Source organism: Microtus oregoni, unplaced genomic scaffold, assembly GCF_018167655.1.
Source record: "Microtus oregoni isolate MIOR12 unplaced genomic scaffold, Mior012 000036F_ref0000092, whole genome shotgun sequence".
NCBI classification, from domain to species: Eukaryota; Metazoa; Chordata; class Mammalia; order Rodentia; family Cricetidae; genus Microtus; species Microtus oregoni.
The window spans coordinates 6,377,416-6,401,894 of NW_024543095.1; the positions used below are offsets into that span (position 1 = coordinate 6,377,416).

The 24,479-nt window shown below is 42.5% G+C and overlaps 1 protein-coding gene across 5 annotated transcripts in view; it reads left to right on the forward strand.

The window, feature by feature from the left end:
• The window catches only part of Ltbp1 (latent transforming growth factor beta binding protein 1), a 373,313-nt gene that overhangs the window by 311,422 nt on the left and 37,412 nt on the right, over positions 1 to 24,479 (forward strand). For all 5 annotated transcript variants that reach the window (XM_041631028.1, XM_041631029.1, XM_041631030.1 and 2 more), the window contains 2 exons: positions 19,190 to 19,315; positions 23,390 to 23,533. In XM_041631028.1, coding sequence (XP_041486962.1) covers positions 19,190 to 19,315; positions 23,390 to 23,533 — 270 coding nt within the window. The remainder of the gene's footprint in view (positions 1 to 19,189; positions 19,316 to 23,389; positions 23,534 to 24,479) is intronic.

Genomic DNA, 24,479 nt, shown 5'->3' on the forward strand with positions numbered 1-24,479 from the left:
GAACCTGTAGGAAATCCTGTAACTCTGGGAGAGTTGAGAGTGGTTTTCTGTTGATCAGGCAGAAAGGCCCTAAGATGTGATTCATGACTCTAGGCTTCTGTATGTCAAGGTGACCTGTACTGGAAAGCATAGCCTGGCAGTTCCTGGCATTTACAAGTAAAATAACCCAAGGCTGTGGTGGTGAAAATAACCACAGGCGAGTCCCCTAATCCAGCTACTTTCATGAGTGAAACTGGCCACAGCTGAGGATTCTGGGTGGAACCCATGACATTTTTTTTTTCCTGTTTCGATTATCCTTGGTGTAAGTCATCTTGCTTATTCTGTTCATAAACTGCAATGTCCTGCTAGGTTTCTTTGTAGTGTTGGGGATGGAGAGTGTCTGGAATTATACCTCTCCTCTTCTCACCCCTAAGCTCCTCCCTTTCCTTCCTTTCCCCCTTGTATAGGATCCCGCAAAGGTCCATTAGACTGTAAGTAAGACATTTAGATAGCACCAATATCTGTTTGCAGTCTCTTTGTTTCTGCAAGTCACAGCAATAGCTGCTAGTTCTTATGCTCTTTATGATATTATAGTGTGATAAATGGAAGAATAATCCATCTGAACAGTTTTTAAAGGAACCTAAAATTGCCATGATCATAAGTCCACTGTATTTTTTTAAGATCTAAGTTATTGAAACTCGACTGCATTTTGGAGAAGTACCTTGTAAGTGTTCTATTCTAGGCCTAAAAAAGTACCCGGATTCTTTGCTCTGAAAAAACAATCCTGTTGCAGGAAGAGTCTGCTCTCTTACTAGTACGGCAGTGGAACCCAGCCGAGGACCGGCATCCAGGTTCAGCTGAAACCAATTATTATATTGGGAGGTATAAACTGATCTTATAAAACGGAGATTGTTGAAATTGTTCTCCTGCTGAGCAGACAAAACATGGAGACCAGATTTGGCTGCGACGAGAGAAAGATAGTGCAGGGTGGAGCTGGAGCGACCAGAGCACAGGGTTTGGAAAGAATCCCAAGTAGGGAAAGAGAGGAAGGCGGCATTGTAACGTGGGCGATGGGAGATTTACAAGGAGCTCGGGCTTTGGTGCTTCATGTTTTATGTTAAGTTTATGTCTGGGGCCCCGCGACTGTAGCCTTTTGAGAAGACACTGGGTGAGCTCATGCTTCTTCCCCCGGCTGAGGTCGGTGCTGCCTTGCCTCACACTGACAGGGCAAATTCGCAGAGCACCACGTCTCCAGATAGATGCAGGCTTACTTTTTCCCCTCCACTCTAAATCACCGGCATTTAAGTCTTCCTTCCCTGGGATGTGGTACAAGTTGCTACAGCTGGTGGTGGTACCATGATGCTCTGAAAAGGATGCATCGTCTCTGATGCTCCATGCGTCAAGACAAATAGAGTGAGGGCTAGCAGATTCATGTGCATTTGTCTTTTAGATGGACTAATTTTTCTTTCATCCTGTACCTTTTTAAACACTGATTTCTGCAAATTGGGAGTTACATAATCGCTCTAATTTGGTTGCAACTCTAATTTGGTTGGTCATTTACTTGGCAAGGGCCTGATTTTTAAAATGTGTTTTTAGAAAATGTCTAATGCTTTGTAAATCGCTGTGTTTGTAGACTGCTCTCTTTGATATTTGGTCCATACCTCCATATTCCCCAGTCTGGACATTTTACAAGTAATAAAGGGTAATTTTAGAATATTACACTAATGTATGGTAGTACAACTGATTATTAAACATGTTATTTTTCTTCTTGAATAAGTTCCGTAAAGATTTTGTTTTTAGGGATTAATCCAATACACTCAATTGGTCCAAGTTTTCTTTTGTTGGATTAAGTCTGAAACTTATGGCAATAGTGCTGTCCTCATTCAACCCTTGGCTGTGGCGTATGACAAAGCCAGCTCATGTGATCAGGGTTTGGCAATGGAGCTAGTGTGCATAGTGTTTGTATTAATGCTGAGAAGTGGTTGGCACCCTTGGTCCCTGTCCATTCACCAACTTCCTTCTGAGCCTCTAATTAAGCAGCTGAAGCCATGTCACTCCTGGCAGCGACACACTTGCTTCAACTAGGGTAGACAAGATAGGAGGAGCACAATGAAGTGGGCTTAGCATAGCCAAAAGAATACACGGGACCCTTCCCTGGTCCCCCCAGATCTTGGACAATTGTCAGTGTCCAGCATAATGACTAAATCAAGAGGCAGATCTTAAGTCTTAAATGGTTTGAAGCGGCTTGGCCACCTCTGTGGTAAGATGACATCGCCAGGCCTTCATCTCCCTTACCTGTGTGTGGTATCTGGGAACAGAAGGTCGAATGTCATTCAAAGCTCGAATGGGGATGGGGAAGAAGATTCCCGAATAATTAGTTATTAGTCATTCATTCACTGAAGTTCTACTGGATGCCTGCATGGTGACAACCGCTGCTCTGCAGCCACGGTACAAGATAGTTCTTGCTCATACAGAGCCTCTATCGCAGGAGGGGAAGATCAAGATTGAGCAGGGACATATTCTGTAGGATACATTGTTCATTTATATTTGAATCACAGGACATAATTGTGCTTTGTGGATAGATAAATAACTACATGGTGTAGCATGCTCTATATAATGTGATATACATATTGCATTAGATACATTATATTGTATGTTTGTATGTGTGCATATACATTGTAAATCCCAGAGTTGGATGTTAGGAAATCACGGGTTAACAGGGCGCTTTAGATGGATGCCATCTTGTCCTTCCGTGCTGTCTCTTGGTTACAGCTTGTCTTCTTCTGCTCCATTCTTCTCGCTGTGTATCCAGAACTCTTGTGTGGTGGGTAAAACGGTGGTGAATTTCCTTATTTCCCTTACATCACCCTCTTATAACCCATTTTGCTCTATCCATTTACTTTAAAATTCCCAGTTCTTTTTTGCTCTTTAATTTTTTAATTATTTTTTATTGTGAAATTTTAATTTACACAAATGATATTTTGTCATGGTGTTCACTAGCCAGCTCAGGGCATGGCTTCATCCTCATTAGCAGAATGCCTGTGCCCGAAAAGGAGGCAGAAACACTGGGAGCCATCGGACTCCCCTGAACCCCTGGGCAGACGCCTTGCTGGCTCCCTGACTCTATCATTCTGCCTCTGGGTTCATATCCATCGCATGTCGGGGCTTAGTGAGAATTTGTGTTGTAATCCAGTGGCGCTGGGAACATCACATGTCTTTGAAGCTGACTCACATGATAGAATGGCCACACTGGTTTCACAAGAATCCAAAGGAGCCAACAAAATAACAGAACACTGGTGATTTGCAGAATGTAGGGATCCTTTCTTCATTGTTTTCCTCTACTGGTCAGCCATGCTCTCTGGGCCTCTTCTTCTCTCTTCTGTTGCCATGTGCAACAAACCCTTCCTAAAGTCCCATGGTCCATAAGCATTTTCATTCACCCATTCGGCAAGCAGGGTGTTTGTTTTTATCTATTTCATCACTAGGATTGAAACTTAGGGCCGCACACACGCTAAGTAAGCTTTCTATCACAGGGCTATCTTCCTAGAACTCAACATTCAGGAATGCCTTCTATAGGCAAATGACAATCCTAAGTACTGGAGCAACTTCACTGACCACCACCCAAAACAGACCTCCATTTCTTTGAGACAATAAACCAATAGTGTAAACGATAAAGCCTGTGAATAAAAGGAATACGTAGAGTTGGGTTTAGGGAACCACGAGATCTAAAGCAAGAAAGGAAGCTGGTGTGACGCTAATGAGGGTGGCAGAATTGACTGACTGTTCTGCTTCTGTAACTAGGTAAATAAAAAAAAAATTTACTTTGTGTTTGAATTAAAAATCCACATTAAATGCCTCTTAGTTTAAACTGTTCTCTGACTCCCGAGTGACAGAGAACCTTCAGCAAATAACAAAGGTTCAAAGTGATGAGCAGAAGGCCTCTACCCTATCCCCAGCGTGAAGAATAAAAACCAAATCAACACGACATGAGGGTAAGTCCCCATGTAAAGTGTGAACTCTGGCTGAGAGATCTCATTGCACTCCTCTGGTGTATTGGGAGTGTGGAAGGCTGGGGACAGTAGAGGGGAGCAGGGATCTATGGAAAGGATACAACCTCACTGGGAATCTACAATTACTCTTGGAAGCAAGTTCTGCTTTCATAATTGGATGCATGTCTGGCATTACTTTTTTTCCTATTGGAAAGAAAAGATGAAAGGCTTTTGTTTTAATTCTATGTTCTACTGCTGTGCTCCCACTCCCACCGATAATGACGATACTGTTATTGTCACTTCTCATACTTGGGACTGAATGTATGATGAGTGACTTGTCCCAGTCTTCATGACAATTGTGATACAGATTGAGATCTGCAAGACAGAGCAGGGACTCCTTATAACATCTAGCTGGAACTCAGAGGTCTGGAGTTTTCTCCTCAGCCTCCACAAAATTAAATCCTACTGTTAGAGAACTATAAAGACCCTTCTTGGGTGCTGACTTCAAGTCATTCTTTGCTCACATGCTCATTCAGAAAAAGAAGATGTAGAAGTTCACCCATCACAGACAGCTGGCTTCTGGAAGCTTGTTGATAGGTGTGGCAGCCATGAGAATGACATAAGGTGACTTTGGACCTGTGGCTAATTTTGTCATCGCTGGGCAACTCCACTCTAGAAAATAATGAGCAGGAAGCAAGTTTGCTGTGTGTTTGACCTTGAGGTCCATTCACTATGCCCAGTATAGCATGAAAGTACAAACCCACTGCCCACAGAACACCAAGGCATCAGTAGCTTTGTGGACCGAAGACTGAACTTCATATCCATCATTAAAAAGAAATATTTCTGAAAGCGATTTAGCCAAGAATGATGTTAAAGTACCCCGACCCAAAATAGATTACATCCTACTGCTTGGGCAGAAGAATTTCAGGTTTATTTTTTTTAGTCATTCGCAGGTCTGAAACCGAAAGGTCTACTAAGGAAAAACAATTTGAGTGTTTCTTACCTTTGCTGGATGAAAAAAAAAGAGGGGGGATTTAACAAGGGCATGTATTGTCTACCACATGTAGAAAAAAAGGGGAAAAACTCAGACGTTATTCCAAGTAAAGGACATGGGTTCCATTTGTGAGGGTTACTGTTCGTATTCACTCTGCCAGTGAACACACTTCAGCAAGGGGATGAAGTGATGGTTAACATTTGACTCTTAAAAATATTTGTGCAAATTAAGTGTCATGCTAATTTTATTGACTAGATACAACATGAATATGGTAGAGATTTCCAATAAAATTCTTCCTGATTAACAAAAAAGAAAAAGAAAATGGATTTTAAGTCATTAGAGAGAGAGAGCAGAGGGAATTTTGATGGAATAAGCTGCCTTCAGGCCTTGGATCCAGATTTTCCCTTATGATGCGTGCTCCTATTAGAAGCAGAAGTTTTTGGAACTCTTTCTCAGCCTCTTTGCCATCTATTGGCCTTTAAAAGCCCAAAGATAGGCAAAGTCATCCACTCTTTGCTTGCAACAGACATGAGATTATCAAAAAACAAAGTCAGCAAATGGGAACAGACAACGCATACCTTGTATGGATGGCCTCACGCACCCTTGGTACCTGGCCTGAGCTACACGTTTTGACCACTCTTCTGGTATAATCTACAATGAGAGGTCTTTGTAGGTCATTGGAAGCTCTTACGAGGTGTTTCCGTATTTTCACACTTCAGATCTAAATTGCATTGCTCCACACGTCATGTTAGAAGCAGTTACTCAGGCAGACATCTTGGACTCCCCATGCAAGTGGGCAGGGAATGGGCCCATGATGGCTGGTAAAACAACATTCACAGTTGTTAGCTGCCACGCCGGGAGCTCCCACTGATCAGACACTACTTCAAGTCCTCTTGCCTTTCTTCTCATTTGACCTCTACAACAAGCCTGTGGGTGGGTTAGGTATTAATTGATATGCTTTTAGATGCAACGATGAGGACATTTATTGTGTTAATAAGGAGTGCAGAGGTCCTCAGCCCTCCTTCCGGGGTCTTTATTCAAATGCTGCACACTACCAGAGCACTTTCGACCATTTCCTCAGACTTTCTCACCCCTTAGCCAACGCGAATTCCTGTTTCTGCTTTTTCTTCTCCAGTTCCACTCTGTCCCCCTTCTCCGTGCCTGTGTTGCTATCATCACAGCCATTGCAAGACTCTCAGGCCAGGGAAGAGGGGCGGGCTGTTTTCAGTTTTGCCCTCCCTGCCCTTTGGATGCCACTGGGATTACTTAGGGCATAACAGGTACCTGGTGAATGAGTGGTAGGGGGAGTGTTGTCTTTGCTCCATGACACATTGGGAAACCTTTGTAACAAGGTTACCCTGAGCCAAGCATGTTGTGCATGCTCGCAAAGTCTCTATGTTGTGAAGCATGTCCCAAGTCATGGTCAGGCACAGAGCAGTTGACAGTGGAGTTGTGGGAATCTGAGTATGGGAACTTGACCTCCAGCTCCTTCTCAGCTGTGTGGCCTGGGTAAGTCATTAAAGCAGCACTACTTCATTTCCCCTGCGACCCATGTGAGTTGGGTATGTGTTGGCACTACCAGCGCAGACTAGAATCTGGCCCCCAGAGCTTACTCTGTACCTGTGTTGTTATTACTATCTTAGAACTTCTTACACGGGCACTTCAGATGCTGTCACTTGTTTCCTTTGTTACCTAGAAGTAGGGATATTTAAAACATGTTTGATTTGCATTATTAGTGCTTACAGAATATACATCACTCAGATTATATTGTTGTGGGTGAAATTATTTGGTAGCTCCAGGTCTAGGTCTGTGTGTTGATGGCTTACTAGATCTATTTTTAAATCCAAAATTAAAGTCATGCATAATATAGCATAGTAATTAATTTTTCTATGATTTTCCTTAATTCATCACCTTCTGTGTTTCCCTAAGAATGTCACACAGTCAACTCAACTTTTTCATTCACCCACCAAAAGCTTGACATTTCAAATTGTTTCGGTGTCTTAATTGTTATGGAAGTTCTGGCCAGCACTGATGCTTTCTTGCCTGAAGCACTGGGCCTAGTATTTCTAGAGGTATACTGTCTATTTTCTGTGGTTTTATAATTGATCTTTCTTGGCTTTCGATTGGAATATAGAAAGAGAAAAATTAGAATAGTGAGGAAAAAAAAGAAAATTCTTTGGCCGATTTTATGTTGCCTCTGGGGCCTATGTGTCAAAAAGATGAATCTGGGGTTTGATATGTTTGGCCTATGCTAAGGGCTTTCTCCCAGTCCACACTGGCCGCTTAGCCTAAGAAGTGGTGTAGCAAAACACAATGTACGATGTGGCTTGGAATTTGGAATAAGACCTTTATACTCTCAAAGCAAGCTAGTATCAAAGTGTAAAGCTATTAACTAATACATGGGAGATGTAAATGCTTACTAATAGATGTGTTAAGGCAAAGCAATACTGCATTTATAAAACTTATGACAGCATAAAAACACACATGCATATTCTGTGTGTTTTGTCTCTTGAGAGATGCAGAAAAAGAATCCTATCCAGTTGTGTACAGCTGAAGCACAGGGTGTTTCCTGGCCTCCTGGAGAGAACTTTCCCTGAACAGCACGGATGTAATTTACAGTGGGACCCATGTACTCCATTTTCCATAATTGTCCTTCATGAGCGCCTTCAGGGTAGAAAAGTGGTCTTATATCGAAGGCTTCTTATGTTGTTCTTTTAGATTTTAGAAATATTTCTTTTCCATAACAATTCTAATAGACTTCCCCCTTTCGGTCACTTTTCTAGTTTCATATGCTAGCATCTTAGCCTTGGTGCAAAGAAATAGGAAGAAAATGGCAAATGTGCTTTCACATCCAGAAATGTACTTTCTTATTTCTCTGAATAAATATAGGCAGTGCACTCTATGGGTTTTTTTTTTGGTTTGTTTGTTTGTTTGTTTTGCTTTTCTGAGAAGAAAATCAGTTGGTGGGAGAGTTTACATACCTGTAATCCCAACATTCTGGAGGCTGAGGCAGGAGAATCACCACAAGTTCCAGAAAAGCCAGAGGCTGTCTCTAACTAGATAAAAACAAAAACATGGGCCGGGCATTGGTGGCGCATGCCTTTAATCCCAGCACTTGGGAGGCAAAGGCAGGCAGATCTCTGTGAGTTCGAGGCCAGCCTGGTCTACAAGAGCTAGTTCCAGGACAGGAACCAAAAGCTACGGAGAAACCCTGTCTCGAAAAATCCAAAAAAAAAAAAAAAAAACCATGGGCTTGTTTCATGAAAAACAACCTTAATTTTTGTGACCTTAATTTTTTTCTTCATTGTCCCAGATACTCAGTTCTGGATCTCTATGTGAAATATCGAGGTTTTGTTGGAAACAGATAGCTGACCAAGCCATGTTTCCCTGGGTTGTGCCCCTAGCGCTGCTCTGTAGCTCTGGTCTCCGGCAGGAAGTCCTTGCCAAGCACAAAGTGCGTGCTTTCCAAGCTATTTAATGACACGAACAACCTTTCCAGAAACTGAGCTCGAGCTCTTCAACCTCCCTCAATGAGGGAAGCCATTAGGGTTAGACAGCTTCCTCCACTCTCTTGGTCGTTCATGGAATGAGCTTGTCAGTTTGGTTTGAAATGTAATCCTGATGTGATGTGTGCTTTTTGTGGATGTTTCTTTTTCTAAGTGAGCCTTGTAAGACTTCATTCATGAGACTGTCCATTCCTGACCTTCTTTGAGTGACATAGAAAGAACCTTCTGTTATTCATCTTATTTCTTTGTCTTTAGTCTACCGGGGATGAAAATGGGGGAATATTTAAACACTTAAAATTTAGGGCTCCTTGGGGTATTTTAAAAAAACCCACAAAGTTAAAACCTCACGCATATTTTACCTCTGTATAAATGAGCACTTTCTAACAATGTTTCCTTTTGAATGTCTGAAAAGGTATGCAGAGTAGGGAAGGGCCCAGGACTGGAAGCCACTCTGGGCCTAGCAGGCAACTTCCAGAGAAGCTGGTGCTGACTCAGCTTCAGCATCTCTGAATGAACCACCTAGAAACATGCACAGTCATGGACAATCAGTGTATCCAACTCCCACATCCTATGGCATCACAGTCTCAGGCAGTCAGTGTGTCTAACTCCCACATCCTATGGTATTACAGCTTCAGTCTGTTCTGAGTATGTAACTATATTCACCAAGACACTGGTAAAACCCTTCCATGATATTGCTTCATCACTTTTTAGAAGAACTAGACACAGTTGACAACAAGACTCATATGCTTCCCCATGACTTGCAGTAGGTCTTACTAAAATACAGTTAAAGCACTAAGATATAGTGTGTCACATATGTAGCCTTTTTATGGGTTGCATTGTTTTAAATAAGCAAAAAATAGCTTGCCTCTATTTTGCAGTTTAAAAAAAAAGGCTTAGGAACAAATTACAATGAACAGGAAGTAATGATCAAGACTACTGTGGTAGAATCCCTCCATGGTTGAATACAGTGTGTGTGCCCCAATACTGTACTCCTGGGAAATGGGGACATGAAAGACCCTTGGAAATCCAGTGTCTCTAGCCTGCAAATGTAGTAATATAAATTAGCTTTTTATAAAGCCTATTTTAAATTTATACTTAAAAGTATAGAATTGGGACTTGAGAGATGGCCCAACTGTTAAGAATGCCTTCTGCTGTTTCCAAGAACCCAACTTCAGTTCCCAGCACCCATGTCAGGCAGCTCACAAATGCCTGTCACTCCAGCTTCAGGAGATCTGATGCCCCCTTCTGGCCTCTGTGGGCACCTGCATGTGCATGGCATATACTCTCACAGACTCACATACACCAGTAAAATTTTTTAAAAGATAGTTTTAAAAGCATGTTTTTTTTAATAAAGGCACAGCTTAGCTTTTACAGGCTCAGCATACTTAGCAACTGTCCTGCAAACCCTCCTCTAAACTTCCCAGTGATGTTAAATGATCATGGACCTCCATCCCCCCCACTCCGAGTCCCACGTAACTAGTAGTCATTCTTACTCTCTCATTGTAGTTTATTTTGCCTGGCTTTCAACAGCCTCTCAATGGATTTACATAATATCTACTCATCAGTTGCTTCCTTTATTCAATAGTGCTGTTTATAAACATTAATTTTATTATATGTATCAGCTTATTAATTTTCATGCTACATGTATATTGTGTGGAAATGTAGTAAGTAGGGTGCTGGCTGTCATTTAAGCTGTTTCCTGCATGGTCTCTGTGGTCATACTCTTTCTTGTGGCTGTGACCTTACCCTCTCTGAGGAGTGGATGGAGTTGGAGTGGGAGGAGGAGAGGGAGTAGGAACTGGGATTAGTATGTAAAATACAAAAAGATTGTTCTTAAAAAATAATTAATTAAAAATAAAAAAATAATCTTACTGCATTTGAAACAATCATGTCAAATATTTTGTTACATCAACAAGAGAATATAATACAGTTGCCCTTTTGTAGGTCCTAGAAAAATGGGGTCAGGAGCCCGGGGTAGAAGAGATTTTTACCTTGTGGTAGACAGGAAGCAGAGAGAAAGAAACCAGAAGTAGGCCTAGGCAAAACACTTCCAAGGACCATCTTTGTGACTCATTTTCTCCAGGTAGACCTGTCTTCTTAAATTACTAGACCCTCCTAAGCAGCACCATGGGTTGAGGGGAAGAGTTTGACACACACGTCTTCGGTGGGGGACACATATTCAAACCAGAACAATGTTTAAACAGAAACTTACTTGACTGAATATTTCTAGAAGTTTAATCATTTCATTATTATGAGTAATAAATCTGTGTTCCTCCTGAGGGTCTAAAAGCACAAAACCAAGTTAGGAGGCCATTGCAGTCAGCCAGCTGTGAGACGGTGAAACCTCAGTCAAGGTTGGAGCCCAGAGAAGAGAACGGAGACAGAAGCAAGAGATAAAACCAGGGGGACATGGTATTAGATATGGCAAGAGAGAGCCAGAGAGCCCTTCCTCCTTTTCAGGTTAAATCAAAGGTTCTCAATCTGTGGGATGCAACCCCCTTTTATAGAGCTCGCCTAAGACCAGCAGGAAAACACAGTTATTTACATTGCGATTTATAACAGTAGCCAAATTATAGTTATGAAGTAGCAATGAAAGTGATTTTATGCTTGGGGGGGTGGGGCAGCACAATGAAAAGAACTGTATTAAAGGGCCGCAGCATTAGGAAGGATGATAACCACTGGGATAGATAATCAGGATTTTATTTGTGACTGTGAGGTTGGTTTTCGATGTCTGTAACTGTAAGTGAGGAATTGGTGTAGTCTGCCGTGACTGACGAATATCAGAGTTGAGTTTGGCTCAGCTTCTCTGGACCCAAAAGCTGCTTTTAGAAATCAAGCAGGAGTCTAGTCTCTGCATTTTAAAGTAACCGCTTGAGTTAATCTCCAAGGGCTGTGTTTCCTAAGGTGAGGGGAGGGATTGGTTAAAGTAAGGCCTCTCATTGGCCAGCCTTGTTTTCTAGACGTCCTGGCCTCTGTCATTTCTTATAGCGTGTCTTAGGATGCTTCAAATAGATTTGTGACCATCAATTCCCCCACAGTTTTTTTTCTCCTGCCCTTCTCTCTGGTTCTTCTATTGGCATGGAAGTCAGACTATACAAAGACATTGGTTTTGCTGTTTTTCTGGCTCGCCCATTTCCCAGAACTAAATTATTATCCATAACACATAAGGACCATATTCTCCATACCCGTGGACATTGCCAGACCTCAGTGGACCTTTTTAGAAAGGTTCTACAATATCCTATTGTATTGTCTGGGTGCTCTCCAAATCCAGTTTTTAATTTCCTATTGGCTAAATTTTATTTTTTTTCTTGGGGCTCTGCTCATCTCCTGCTCACTGCTGGCTTTCCTCTATGCTCTGAGAAATACCTTAATCTCCCTTGGGCCAGCAGCCATGCCATTTTAAAATTCCTTCGGGCAGAAATTCTGCTAACGTCTTTCAGTTCCACTTCTTGGCTGGGGTTTCCTGTCTTCTGGTCAACCTCTACTCCTTTCAAGAAAGAGTGTGAGGCCTGAGATTCTCCTGCACAGAAGCCCTATGTCCCTTCTAACACAAGGCCCTTTTACGTGATCATTTCCTTAAAATCCTGGCCCCAAATATATCAATTGCAGGTGATCAGGAAGCTCTTAGCTGAAATAGTAGGTCATTTTCCTCAATGAAAAGATGGAAGGACATCCATCCTAGCTATCAGCTTGAGTCTTCCTGAGACCAGAACACCACTGGAGCCTGGTATGTGTTTTTTCCAGGAGTCTTTTCAATAAACATCTTTGGAGCCTACAGTGCCCTGGTTTCTAGGTTTCAGTATGATGGTACTTCTTGTGTTAAGACCTGTTTAAGGACAGGAGGTCCTTCCAAACTGCAAGTCAGCAAGCAATGCAAGTGAGTGGCAGACAGTGTGGCCTGATGTGCGTCTTGGCAGTGAACCTGCTCTCTTACACTTTTGTTAGCCTCAGAGTGTGGTTCACCCATTGCCCAGGAGTCCCGTTTTATAAGCATCCCTGTAAGAGGCAAGCCCGCATGCTGAATAGAGCCTTCAGGATGGAGTTAGAGGCGATCCTCAACAAGGACCAGTCTTTTGCCATCTCCACCACTTACTGTTTTTGTCATTTGACAGAAATCACTTCCTTTTCCATGCCTCAGTTTTCTGAGTCTTAAGATAAGGAGGCCACGCTAGATAAAGCTGAAATCTCCTCGAAGTCAGGACACACAATGTGATTCACGCAGTAACACCCTGACAGCATGAAGGGTCTTCATTCCCAACACTGCAGCCACTACGGTGAGTTTGTAAATGGCCACATACCACAAATGGTACTCCCATTCCTACCATCGCCCTCGCTAGACTATCCTAGAGGCAGAAGGGTGACTCATTTCTGCGACTTTCCCCTAGTAGGTGGAGATGTCTCCCTTGGAAGTAAAAAGGAAAAAAATCTACAAAGCACAGATGTTAAGAGCCTGAGTAAGCAGCTTTCTTCTTCATAATTGAGAACAAAGCAAAACTGAAGAATTTGTCTGAAAAAAAAAAAAAGACCAAACCACTTTCCCAATGAAATAAACATAAATGCACCTTTCTTGTCGCACACACAAGCTTTTCTGAATGTGGCCCCTAGTGGGACCATTCATGTTTGTTATGAATTTCATTGTCAAGTTTTTTGAGGACAGTATTAATTTTTTGATCGGCATATAAGCTGCCTGGCCCATTCTCTTTCAGAAAATCATGTTGAATCCTTCGTGCTTTTCTTTCTCCTAATTTTACTGTTCGCTTTACCAAAGCAAGAAGATGAAGACTAGGCGACTTTTATTAACCTCTATTCAGGAATGAAATGAAAGTTGAAGTTCTGTTTTACCACATAGATTTGAAGAACTTTTGGCAGGTTAAGAAAATATATCGGCTGAAAAGCTTATAGACACGCAAAACAGGTCAACGGTTGAGACTTTAGAGGTGTGGACTCGACAACCATTGACACAGTTACATCTTCCAACACCAGCTGATGGCAGCTCTAGGAATCCTGCGCTGTGTTCCATTTACCATTCTAATATTTAGACGTGTCTTTTTGCGGGGGTGGGGGGAGTCAGTTCAGTGGCCTTGTAGGTGGTATTGTTTCTTAACTTCATTTACATTGACACATCAATATTTACCTGTACTTTTCCCAGTAAAAGTTAAGAAGAGCAATGCTGCCTGAGGAATTAGTAGTTCTTTTATGATAATATGCTTAATATGTGTGTGTTGATGGCTGAGCAATTACTAGACAATCAATTCCAGTAGATTTATAGCTGTGGGGTAGTATTACTAGTGATAATTCCTAGCGTGGCCCTTACCAGACACATAAGGAAAATTGCTATAGAAATTTTGACATTAAGCAAAGAAAATATAATATTTTGATGACTCAAAAAAATTGGTTTCAAGTTCCAAATTCAACCCTGGCAAAAACAGAATGATGTTCGTCTATCCAGACAGATAATGTGAAATAGACCTGAAACCTCACGTCATCAAAGAAAGTGAAATATTTTTTGTAGGCCATTAAAGAACTGAAACAAAGAACTGGGGATCTAGCTGAGTGGGAGAGCTTTGCCTGGCCCTTCTCAGGAGTGAAACCAGTGCTGTCCTTCAGTTAAGCTATTACCTCACCTCACTGTTGAAAACAAGAAACTGCAGAGTTGCACTATATCACTTTTATAAAATATTAATTGTTGAACAGCTAGTCTCCAGCAGGCACTTCACATTCCTTTTCCCTATTCGTTCCAGTCCAAACTATTACTCATCTAAACTTGCTTGGTGAATCATTGTTACAGTAAACTGAGTCTGCAAGACGCCCAGTAATTCATAGCCAGTGGGGGGGCTTCTTCACCTTCAGGCCAGTTATGCAGTTCCTGTGCTGGTGAACAGCCATAGGAGACCATCATCGGATGCAATTGCATGAAATTAATACGAAGGAAAGCAAGATATCTAATTTTAAGAATCTGGACTGAGAAGCCAATAGATTTCAAGTAGCCAAATTCCCTATTTCCCTCTCATTTTAGTAGGGAAATCAGTGGTTTCAAGCCTAATACAGGCATAGAAAAATGAGAAACGGCTTGATGCCCATCTCTGGAGTTCTTGAGGGAGGTGTCACGACGGAAGTGCCCCTTAGGCTAGCTCCGGAAGGGTCAGCATGAGTTCCTGAGCAAATGTAGGAGTGGAAGGGTCAGTAAAGCAAGGAGTTGATATGATGTCGAGCTCAGTGAGACTTTATTCTAGTCCACCCACGGGGCTGAAGTTCACTTGCGAAGGCTGTCTGGGAACTGCGAACACACATGTAGCCAGGAGCCAGATGACGGAAGCCTTGTGCTCCAGTCAGGAGAGAGGGTGAGCACTTTGAGCAGTAGAAGGGCATGGATGGGCTTGCATTTTGCAAAGAGTGCACAGACAGCAGCAATTAGGCAGAGCGTGGATTACAGTGGTTCTCAACCTTTGGGTCACAACCCCTTTGGCAAACTTCTACCTCAAAAAAAAAAAATATTTACATTATGATTCAAAACAGTAGCAGCATTACAGTCATGAAGCAGCAATGAAATATAGTTTTATGGCTGGGGGTCACCACAACATGAGAAACTCTATTCAAGGATCGCAGCATTAGGAAAGTTGAAAGCTGCCGGGTTAGAGGGAGGGGCAAGACGGGAGACGGGGAAGCCAGCTGGAGTGTAAGGAGTATCCAGAAGGATAAGAGATAGGGTAGGGCTGAAGGGAGTTTCAGAAGGGGAGAGATGGCATTAAGATTTCTGGCAAGAGTGTCTGGGTGGGATTGATGATGAAGGGTGCATAGGAGACACGGAGCTGTTGTGAGGAGGGCACTGATAGCAAGTTCGTTTGTCACTGACGTGACTATTTGGTCTTAGATAAATGTTTCAACAGGACGGAACTCAAGCACCGAGAGAGACTGGGAATCCATCAGCATGTAAATGGTAACCGGAGACTTGCTGAACTTACAACCCCTAAAAGCCTGCGGTGTGAAGAACAACATAATCTCTTTGACAGATGCCCACTTCAGGAAGTCCAGAGTTAGCGGTGGCCAGTGTTAAGTGAGTCAGTGTCAGGAAAGAATTCCTCCTCAAGGTTGCAATCAGTAAACCAGCTGTAATCTCAGCTGTGTGGGGAGTTCAGATCAGTCCGACCAATGTGCTGCAGTAGATGCCATGAGGAAGATTTAGATGTTAAATCTTTGTACTGGGCTTTCTATTCAAGTTCAGATGGAAAGGAAGAACGGAATGAGAAAGAATGCTCACCCATTATCAGGGAGAGTCTTTAAGGTCTCTTTTTAAATTCAACTGTAAGCTTGATCAAGATTATGTCAGAAAATCAAATAAAAATAGATAAGAATAAGAAGTGTACTCGGGGGAAGGATTGTGGTTGAAGATGAAACCTTTGACCCCAAGGACTCTGGTCTTTGGAGCTTAGCATCTAGGAGGGTAGACGGGGAAGCCTAGCATGCAGTAGATCCTGGGAATTCTGAGCTCTGTCAGGCATCCACCTACATGGAAGGTAGAAAAAGGATAATGTGGAACCTGGAAAGAGTGTTCAAGGTGTGGGTGTTCCCCAGACTTAGACGGCAATGGGGGCTGACCTGGGCTTCGGGTATAAGGGTTGCCTCTTTGCAGCATCTGTGTTTCAGAAGGACAAAGTTCCGGAGATTGTAGGTCCCTGGGGAGGAAGCGTGATAATGATGGTGAGGGTTGACATGCATCTTATGTTCCCCAGTCAGTGCTTTGTGGATGCTTCTTTAATCTTCATAGACATTGTTGGAACATACTGATAATGTGTACCTTTGCCATTATTTCTGTACACTGGTAAAGTGTGTCCTTGAGTTCTGTGCTCTCAAGTTCAGCTAACAGTAGATCCCAAAATACTTGAAAAAGTCCCATCTGAGCTGAGCGCATTCAGACCATCTTCTTGCTTTTAGTACTTAAACAATACAGTACAACAACTGTTTGTATAGAATGTACAATACATTGGGTGTCACAGGGAGTCTGTGGGATGAGCTGGGGATGGTAGCTCATTGGTAGAGTACCTGGCTGATCTTCATGAGGTCCGGGAATCTATTGCAACACTAAAAAAAAGAGAAGGTCTTAAAAATATGGGGGTGGGGTGGGGTAGAGGGATGACACACTGGTTGAGAGCTCTTGCTCTGCAAATGATCGGGGTTTGATTCCTGACATCTTCATGGTGACTCATAACCACTGGTAACTCCATTTCCAAGGGGAACCAACACCTTCTTCTGGCATCTATGGCCACCAGGCCCACGTGTGGTACACATATATCCATGTAGGCAAAATACCCATGCACATAAAAGTAAATAAATCTAAAAGATTAAATTTAAGTATATGAGAGGATGTGTGGATATGTGTAGGTTAGTTGCAAATACAATACTAGTTTCTATAGAGGAAGTGGGCATCCTTGGGTTTGGAAACTAATCGCTCACATATGCCGAAGAGTGGCTGCATCAGGAAATAAGGCGTGGAGTGTAGACAACGCTAACAAAACATTTTGCATTCATGCCAGAGAAAAGTAGCAGATGGAGGTGAGATCAAGAGAAAGATTTTCCAAATTATGTTAACACTTCAAAGGCAGTGAGGGGAGGAGCAGGGAGGAGAGTAATTGAAGATGCTGGAGAAGGATGCAGAGGTGGACCAGCATGAGCACAGAGCAGTCATGATGAGAAGGACCCAGCTTTGAAAGTAGAAGGGACGGCTTTCATAGAATTGAGAAAAAAATAAGGAAACTTTGATTTAATAACTTACATGTTTCAATCAAAATATGAGGTAGTCTGACTTTATTCTTGATAATATCAGTATCTGACAATTTGGAAAGGAAATAAGAAAATTTGTTGGATAAATCTTCTTTGTCTTCTATCACGCATCTTACAACTTAATTTTACGAGCTTTAGAACTGAAATGGTCAATCTTACTAATGTCAACTCCTCCAAAACTAAATCCTGGTATGTGGTGCTTAATTCTCACATTTCCTTTGTTATTTGTACCTAATATGCTGATTTACCATGAAAATAATTTTTTTTCATGTATATTTCTTAAATGTTTCACCAAAACCCTGTATTTGGGGGACTGTTGTGTTCTGAGGTAGAAAGAGCAGAAAGCTTGGTAGCTGGAAGTGTGCATGGTAACTAATGAAAAAGTGGGTAGGGAAGGACTGTGGAGATGGTCCCTAGAAAGATAAAGAGGGACTCTAGCTAGAAGTCTGTTGTAAATAAGGCATTTATAGGAACATGTTAATTATTGTGATGTAGGTAATACTGTGGGGTAACTGGCATTTGGGATCTTGAGTAGCTGTAACCTAGTGACACATAGGTTTTCCCATGAGTAACAGGGCTCATCAGATTCTCTTTCAATCATAGCAATCTATAGGGCTATGTAAACCACTGTTTTCTCCCTCCTACAACTCCACAGTTAGAGCTATCATTAGCATTTACTTTTCCCCCCGCAAAGTGGCTATGAAAAGTGCATTGAGGGGGCTGGAGAGATGGTTCAGTTGTTAAGAGCACGGGCTGCTCTTTCAGAAGATCCAAGTATGATTCCCGGCACCCACATGGTGGCTCACAAGCACATGCAACTCCAGGTTCAGGGAACTTGATGTCGTCTTCTAGCCTGCATAGGCTCTGCATCCACATGGTACACATACATCCACACAGGCAAAACTCTTATACATGTGAAAGTAAAGAAGCATCTTTTCAAAAACTGTATTGAGATTCCGTGTTCCCAAGTCAGAAAGGCCATGCATGGTCAAGAAAACAAATACCGAATAACAGGAAGGATACAAAGGATGAAGGATGAAGATTCTTTGTACACTGCCAGGGAGAATATAAGCTAGCCCAGCTGCTGTGAAATCCATGTGGAAATTCCTCAAAAATAGAACTCTATGACCCAGATACAATGATTCCTTGTATACCCAAAGGGTCCTAAGTCAGCACATGACATATTTGGACATCCATGTTTATTGCAGCACTAGTCACAATGGCCAAGTCATGCAACCAGCCTGGATGTCCGTCAGCAAATGAATGGCAGAAAATATGGTGTATACACGCAATAGAGTTTTGTTCAGCCATAAAAAGAAAGAAATTATGTCATTTTCATAAACAGGTGGAGCTGGAGATTGTCGTGGTACCTAAAATAAACCAGATTCAGAAAGAAAAATGCCACATATTTTCTCTCATAGGCAGAATCTATATATTTTTAAGTGGAAGAACTGGAGACAGACAAGGGTATTTGAGAAAGGGTCGTGGGAGGGTGGGTATGAACCAAGAGCATGATATGCATACATGGCATTGTTAGCAGGAGGCCCATTCTTTTCCATAATGAGGATATAGCATCCAAAAAGAAAGAAGTGCCTAGAGGCGACAGCACTTTCCCCTGTAGGAAAATAAAGCTGTCTCTGGAAATGAAGACTCGAAAACATTTAAGAAATACTGACCATGGCTAATTGTGGCAGTCATTTCAGCGAGAAAATATTTCCTGAGGATAAGTCAAAGGTTTCTCATAGGCCCCAGTAGTTTAGCTACTAACCCATTTTCATCCAAACATTTTATTAACATGTACGATGTTTTTAAGGTTCTTTTTGTGTGGACATGATTTTCCTGTTAATCATGATATAACAGAGCGCCTTTCCTTATCCATTCCATGCCTGGCGTTTGTCGGTCTGAGTTTATTTCCTGTCTGATGTCCCGTGTCTCTTTTGCAGATATTGATGAATGTGTAAACAACACTGTGTGTGACAGCCATGGGTTCTGTGACAACACAGCTGGCTCTTTCCGCTGCCTCTGTTATCAGGGCTTTCAGGCCCCACAGGATGGGCAAGGGTGTGTGGGTGAGTTTTCGCTTTTCGTTCTGTTTCCTCCCCTCATCGTGTTCCATGTATCTTTTCCAACAGAAATGAACATCATCACAAAGAGGCGAATTCAAGCAGGAAACTTTTCACTGTGGTTTGATTTTTTTAATCATAGGATTTGAGACTGTGAAAATTGTATGTGCTTTGGCCTCTGAAGGGGACGGGGACATCAAGAGAGAAGTGTGAGTTATTTGGGGCCATTTTAAAGGACAGCTGTTTAAACCTATCCGAGTGTGAATGTGAGTAGTCTCTTGTCCCCAGGTAATGAAGTCTGCCATGGGGTACAGCTTGCCCATCTTTGGCACACACCTCATTAAGCAGCACGTTTAAGGAAAGTACTGGCACAAGCTTCCGTTTTCGGGAATGACACCAGCACAATAATGCTTCCGACTGTGCAACTGCTATGGGATAAACAGGGCCGGGAAAGCTCCCATGCTATAAGATGTCCCAGAATGTAGTCCAACACAGACTCATAGGGGAGTGCTCATAGCTCATATTTCATATTCTGATCAGCTGTGATTTGTATAAACTTGTTATGAAACACGCTTTCTGTTAAAGCAGTTTCATAGGGAAAGGAGGGAGAGGGAAGTTAGAGAATCTCCAGCTTCACCCATTGATGTGGGCTTCCTCTTAGTTATGCTGTGAATACCATTAGTTAATAAAGAAGCTGCTTTGGGCCTATAGTAGAGCAGAATATAGCCAGACTAGAAAAGATATATAGAGAAAGTAGTCAGAGTCAGAGAAAAGCCATGTAGCTGCCACAGGAGACAGACACCAGACGCCAGATGGAACCTTACCGGTAGGCCACAACCATATGGCAATACACAGATGTATAGAAGTGGGTTAATTTAAAATATAAGCACTAGCCAATAAGTGTGAACTAATAGGGCAAGTAGTGTTTTAATAATACAGTTTTCTTTGTGATTATTTTTGGGTTTGGGCAGCCTGGAAACGAAAGAGTGGCCTCTGCCAAAAACACATTATGCAACTTTTTCTTTATTCTTCTGAATAGAGAGAAAAGCTGTGTTTGCCACAAGGCAGGTGCCCTTTAAGGCAAAAGCAACGACTAACTTGCTCTGGCATTTGCCAGTCAAGCACTAGTTCACTTATCATCCAGGAACTGTAACTGATTTTCTGGTATTCATGATAGAAAGTCAGTTAATCCCTAATTACAGAAAAATGGCCAGGAAGCAGCCATGTAGTTTTCACAAATTCACATAAACAATGCCAAATCAAAAACTACACATCACTGTTAAAGAATTACACGAAAGTCTAACTGCTCAACAATACAGCTAAGAGCGTCCTATGAGACTATCTAGGGTGACTGTAAATGGGCTGGTAGTGCAAGCCTGTCTTCCCAGCTGTTCTGGAGGATGAAGCCCGAGGATTTCAAGTAAATTGAAGGCCAGCTTCGGTAACAACAAGACCATGTTTCAAAATCAAAATTTAACTAAGAAGTATAGTTTAGCAGTGGAACACGTACCTAAAATATAAGAGAACTGTGTATGCCCAGCCCCCATTACCAGTAAAATAATAGTGGAGTTTGTTTATGTTTTGACTCACAGGCCTTGATGTGAGTCTTACTTTCCTAGCTCCACACTTTCCTAGCTCCACACAGCATTCCTGTGCCCATGACATTAGGCTGCTTGTGGTTGAACACACCACTGGTCACTTGCTGCCTATCACTTGCTTCTTCCGTGGTAGTTAATCTCCCCTGGGCATAACATTTGACCTTCTGCAAGTGCTCTGTATGTGCTGTTTGCTTGTTCATACTGGAATATCAGTTGCTGACTCTACAGAGCTCCAAAGCCCCTGCTTACCATTCATTCTGAAAGGACAAATATGTATGCCTGAACCATATTGATTTTCCAGTCTGGCACATAGAACACCCCCTTACAGAATGGATGTTGGCTGCTATTTTGATAAGCTCAATAAATATCATTTTCATGGTTTTTTTTTTAAATCATTGTTTAAGAGATATTAACTAGGGACTAGTTAAATGCATTGGTTGCTCTTATGCAAGACATGGGCTCAATTCCAGCACCCACATGGTGGTTCACAACCATTTGTAACTCTAGATATTTGACACCCACTTCTGGCCTCTGAGGGCACCAGTCATGTACATGGTGCACAGACATACATGCAAACAAAACATCCATACACATAAAATAATAATGATAAAATTTTTAAAAAGAGATGTTGACAGAATACTTACTGAATGTGCTTCTCCTTAAAGAACATTACATAGCCTTTCAGAGGTAAAATCGTGTATCTGATCTCTGACTGTGCTGTTTCCTCTTACTTGGGCCTGTTTCCATCTCCCATTATCTGTTCATCATTCGGATCTAGGTTCAAATGACATTTCTCCAACATATCCCCTCATGGAAGAATCAGTACTACACACTTCTTCAGAGGTCTTTTCCTTTAATTCCCAGCATTCCCTGAAGCCTGTGAAATTTCCTTACTTATTTCTCTGACTGAGGTAACTTCTATAAAGGCGGGAGCTGGGCTGGCCTGACTCAAGGTCATACCCTCACTGGGGAATCTACATGAGTACGCTAAGACATACCTCTTGATCAAATGAATGCGGCCTGGAGGGAGAGCTTGCGACAGCCATGTTGCTGGTATGCACTGGAAAGTAGAATCTCATTTGATATTACATACCTAAAATTAGCAAACGTGAACCAGCCAATTTCTAAAGTCAACTTTTCTGATGGAAAGTATGACTGTGTTGATTAAAGACTTCAATTCCACATTGCTTTACAAGTGAAACCCAGGTTATTGGGTTTATATCTGTCTATGGATAAGTTAGGTGGAAGTCTGAAACTTCAAGATTCACAAACCTGTCCAAAAAACAACAGAAAGCAAAGCAAACTCAGTATACAAGGAAAAACAAGATGTTTTCCCCACTCCTGGGTGAGTTGTCTAATTGCTCACATTTTTAAATTTATTAAGATTTTTCAGGGGGCCGGGCAGTGGTGGCGCACGCCTGTAATCCCAGCACTCGGGAGGCAGAGGCAGGCAGATCTCTGTGAGTTCGAGACCAGCCTGGTCTACAGAGCTAGTTCCAGGACAGGCTCCAAAACCACAGAGAAACCTTGTCTCGAAAAAACCAAAAAAAAAAAAAATTTTCAGGGTATGATTATGAAAGCTGGTATGTATATTGTTAATGAAGAAGAAAGGGGAGCATTTCAGAGTTGGGTGGATGCTTTCCAGACTGAGGAAGTCACCAGTAAAACTTTTGAGGAACAGAAAGGTAAATGGTACCATTGGACAAAGTAAGATGAATAAAGAGCCTTTGTTTGGGGCCTATGAACTTCGGATTTGCATTAAGCAAATCTTTTGATTTTTGCTTTAATTCTATGGATTTACATATACAAAGGAAACATTCATCAAGGGAGAGGTTACACTGGGGACTTCGAAAGACTAAGAAAAGACAGTGGAATTGATCACTAGTTATTAGACCAATGGGCTTTACCGACTAGATGAAAGACAATGGAATTAATCACTAGTTATTGGACCAGTCGGCTTTGCCGACTAGACAAATGTTCCCTGACAAATATTCACTTGTGCCTGGTGAGTCTAAGTTCTATTGTTAATTTAGGCTGAAATGTATTTCCCAACATGTAAGTATGTTTGAAAAGCTTACATCTTAAATCTAAGTTTGGATCACCCAAGTGCCGATGCTTCTGGTTTTCCCTTGAATGACGATCCAGGAGTAGAATTCTGGCTCCTTTGTGTATTCATGTGCCGACAAGGGAGGAAGACAGTGCTGGATAATCAAAGCGCTCACATTACACTCCCAGTGAGATCCCAGGCTGTTCCTTAAAACTAGAATTGGAGTTGAGAACATGGTCCACGTGTTTGCACCATCCTTTCATCCAGGCCAAGTTGTCCAGCTCTGCCTGCAGGGGTCCTTTCCCAGGAAGGACGAATTCAAGGGCTCCCTGGAGATCAGCTCTTTTCCAGCAGCCACTGCTGGCCCTGGCACAGCTGGTAGAGCTGTCAGGAGAGACCCGCATGTCTTACATGGTCTGTGTTCTTTTTTTCCAGATGTGAACGAATGTGAGCTGCTCAGTGGTGTATGCGGGGAAGCTTTCTGTGAAAACGTGGAAGGGTCCTTCCTGTGTGTATGTGCGGACGAGAGCCAAGAATATAGTCCCATGACTGGGCAGTGCCGTTCCCGGGTCACTGAAGGTGAGTCGAGGGGGCACCATGCGGGGGTTGGAGGGTGTCTCTTGAGAAAGGACTGACCCAGGCTTAGGACGTGAGTAAGACAGACATGTCCTGACATAATTCTGCCTCTAGAAGTGTCCTAGTTAGAGAGTTACTAGCACTGTGATGAGACCTCGCGACCAAAGCAACTTGGGGAGGAAGGGATTTGTTTCAGCTTACCCTTCCAGGTAGCAGTCCATCAGTGTGGGAAGTCAGGACAGGAACTCAGACAGGGCAGGAGCCTGGAGACAGGAGCTGATGCCGAGACCAGAGAGGAGTGCTGCTTGTTGGCTTGCTCTTCATGGCTTGCTCAGCCTGATTTCTAGTGGAGTCCAGAACCACCAGCCCAGGGGTGGTCTCACCCACAACGGCTCAGGCCTTCCTCCCATCAATCACTGATTAAGAAAATGCTCTGCAGACTTGCCTACAGTTGGCCAATCCTCTGGAGGCATTTTCATAATCGAGGTTCCTTCCTCACAGACGACTTCAGTTTGTGTCAAACTGACATAAAACTAGCCAGCCCAGGTAGCTTCCATGCTCTCTCTATGCCATATCAGCAAAATGAGGATGCAGGTGATGGGTGTTAGGGTTAAGTGGCCTCTGGTGTTCTTTCCAGCAACACCATAGGTAAAGGATTCAGAATGCTGAGGACATTTGCCGAGCATTGCCTAAAAGCTAGGATGCCATCAGCTAGTGTCTAACATGGCTTCATCTCACCAAGTTACATCAGCCTCCTCGCTTGGCCCTTGGGGAGACTTGTCTGTCACTTCACTAAATGAAAAGCAGCAGATCGGGCCACACAGGGTCTACAGAGACTTCCACTTGGAACCCTTGAGGCTTTTTCCAGCAGTTGGCCTAGAGAGTTGCTATGTTTACATTTGTTTAAAATTTGATTTAGGCCATGTTGTCACTGAATAAATTGAAATGA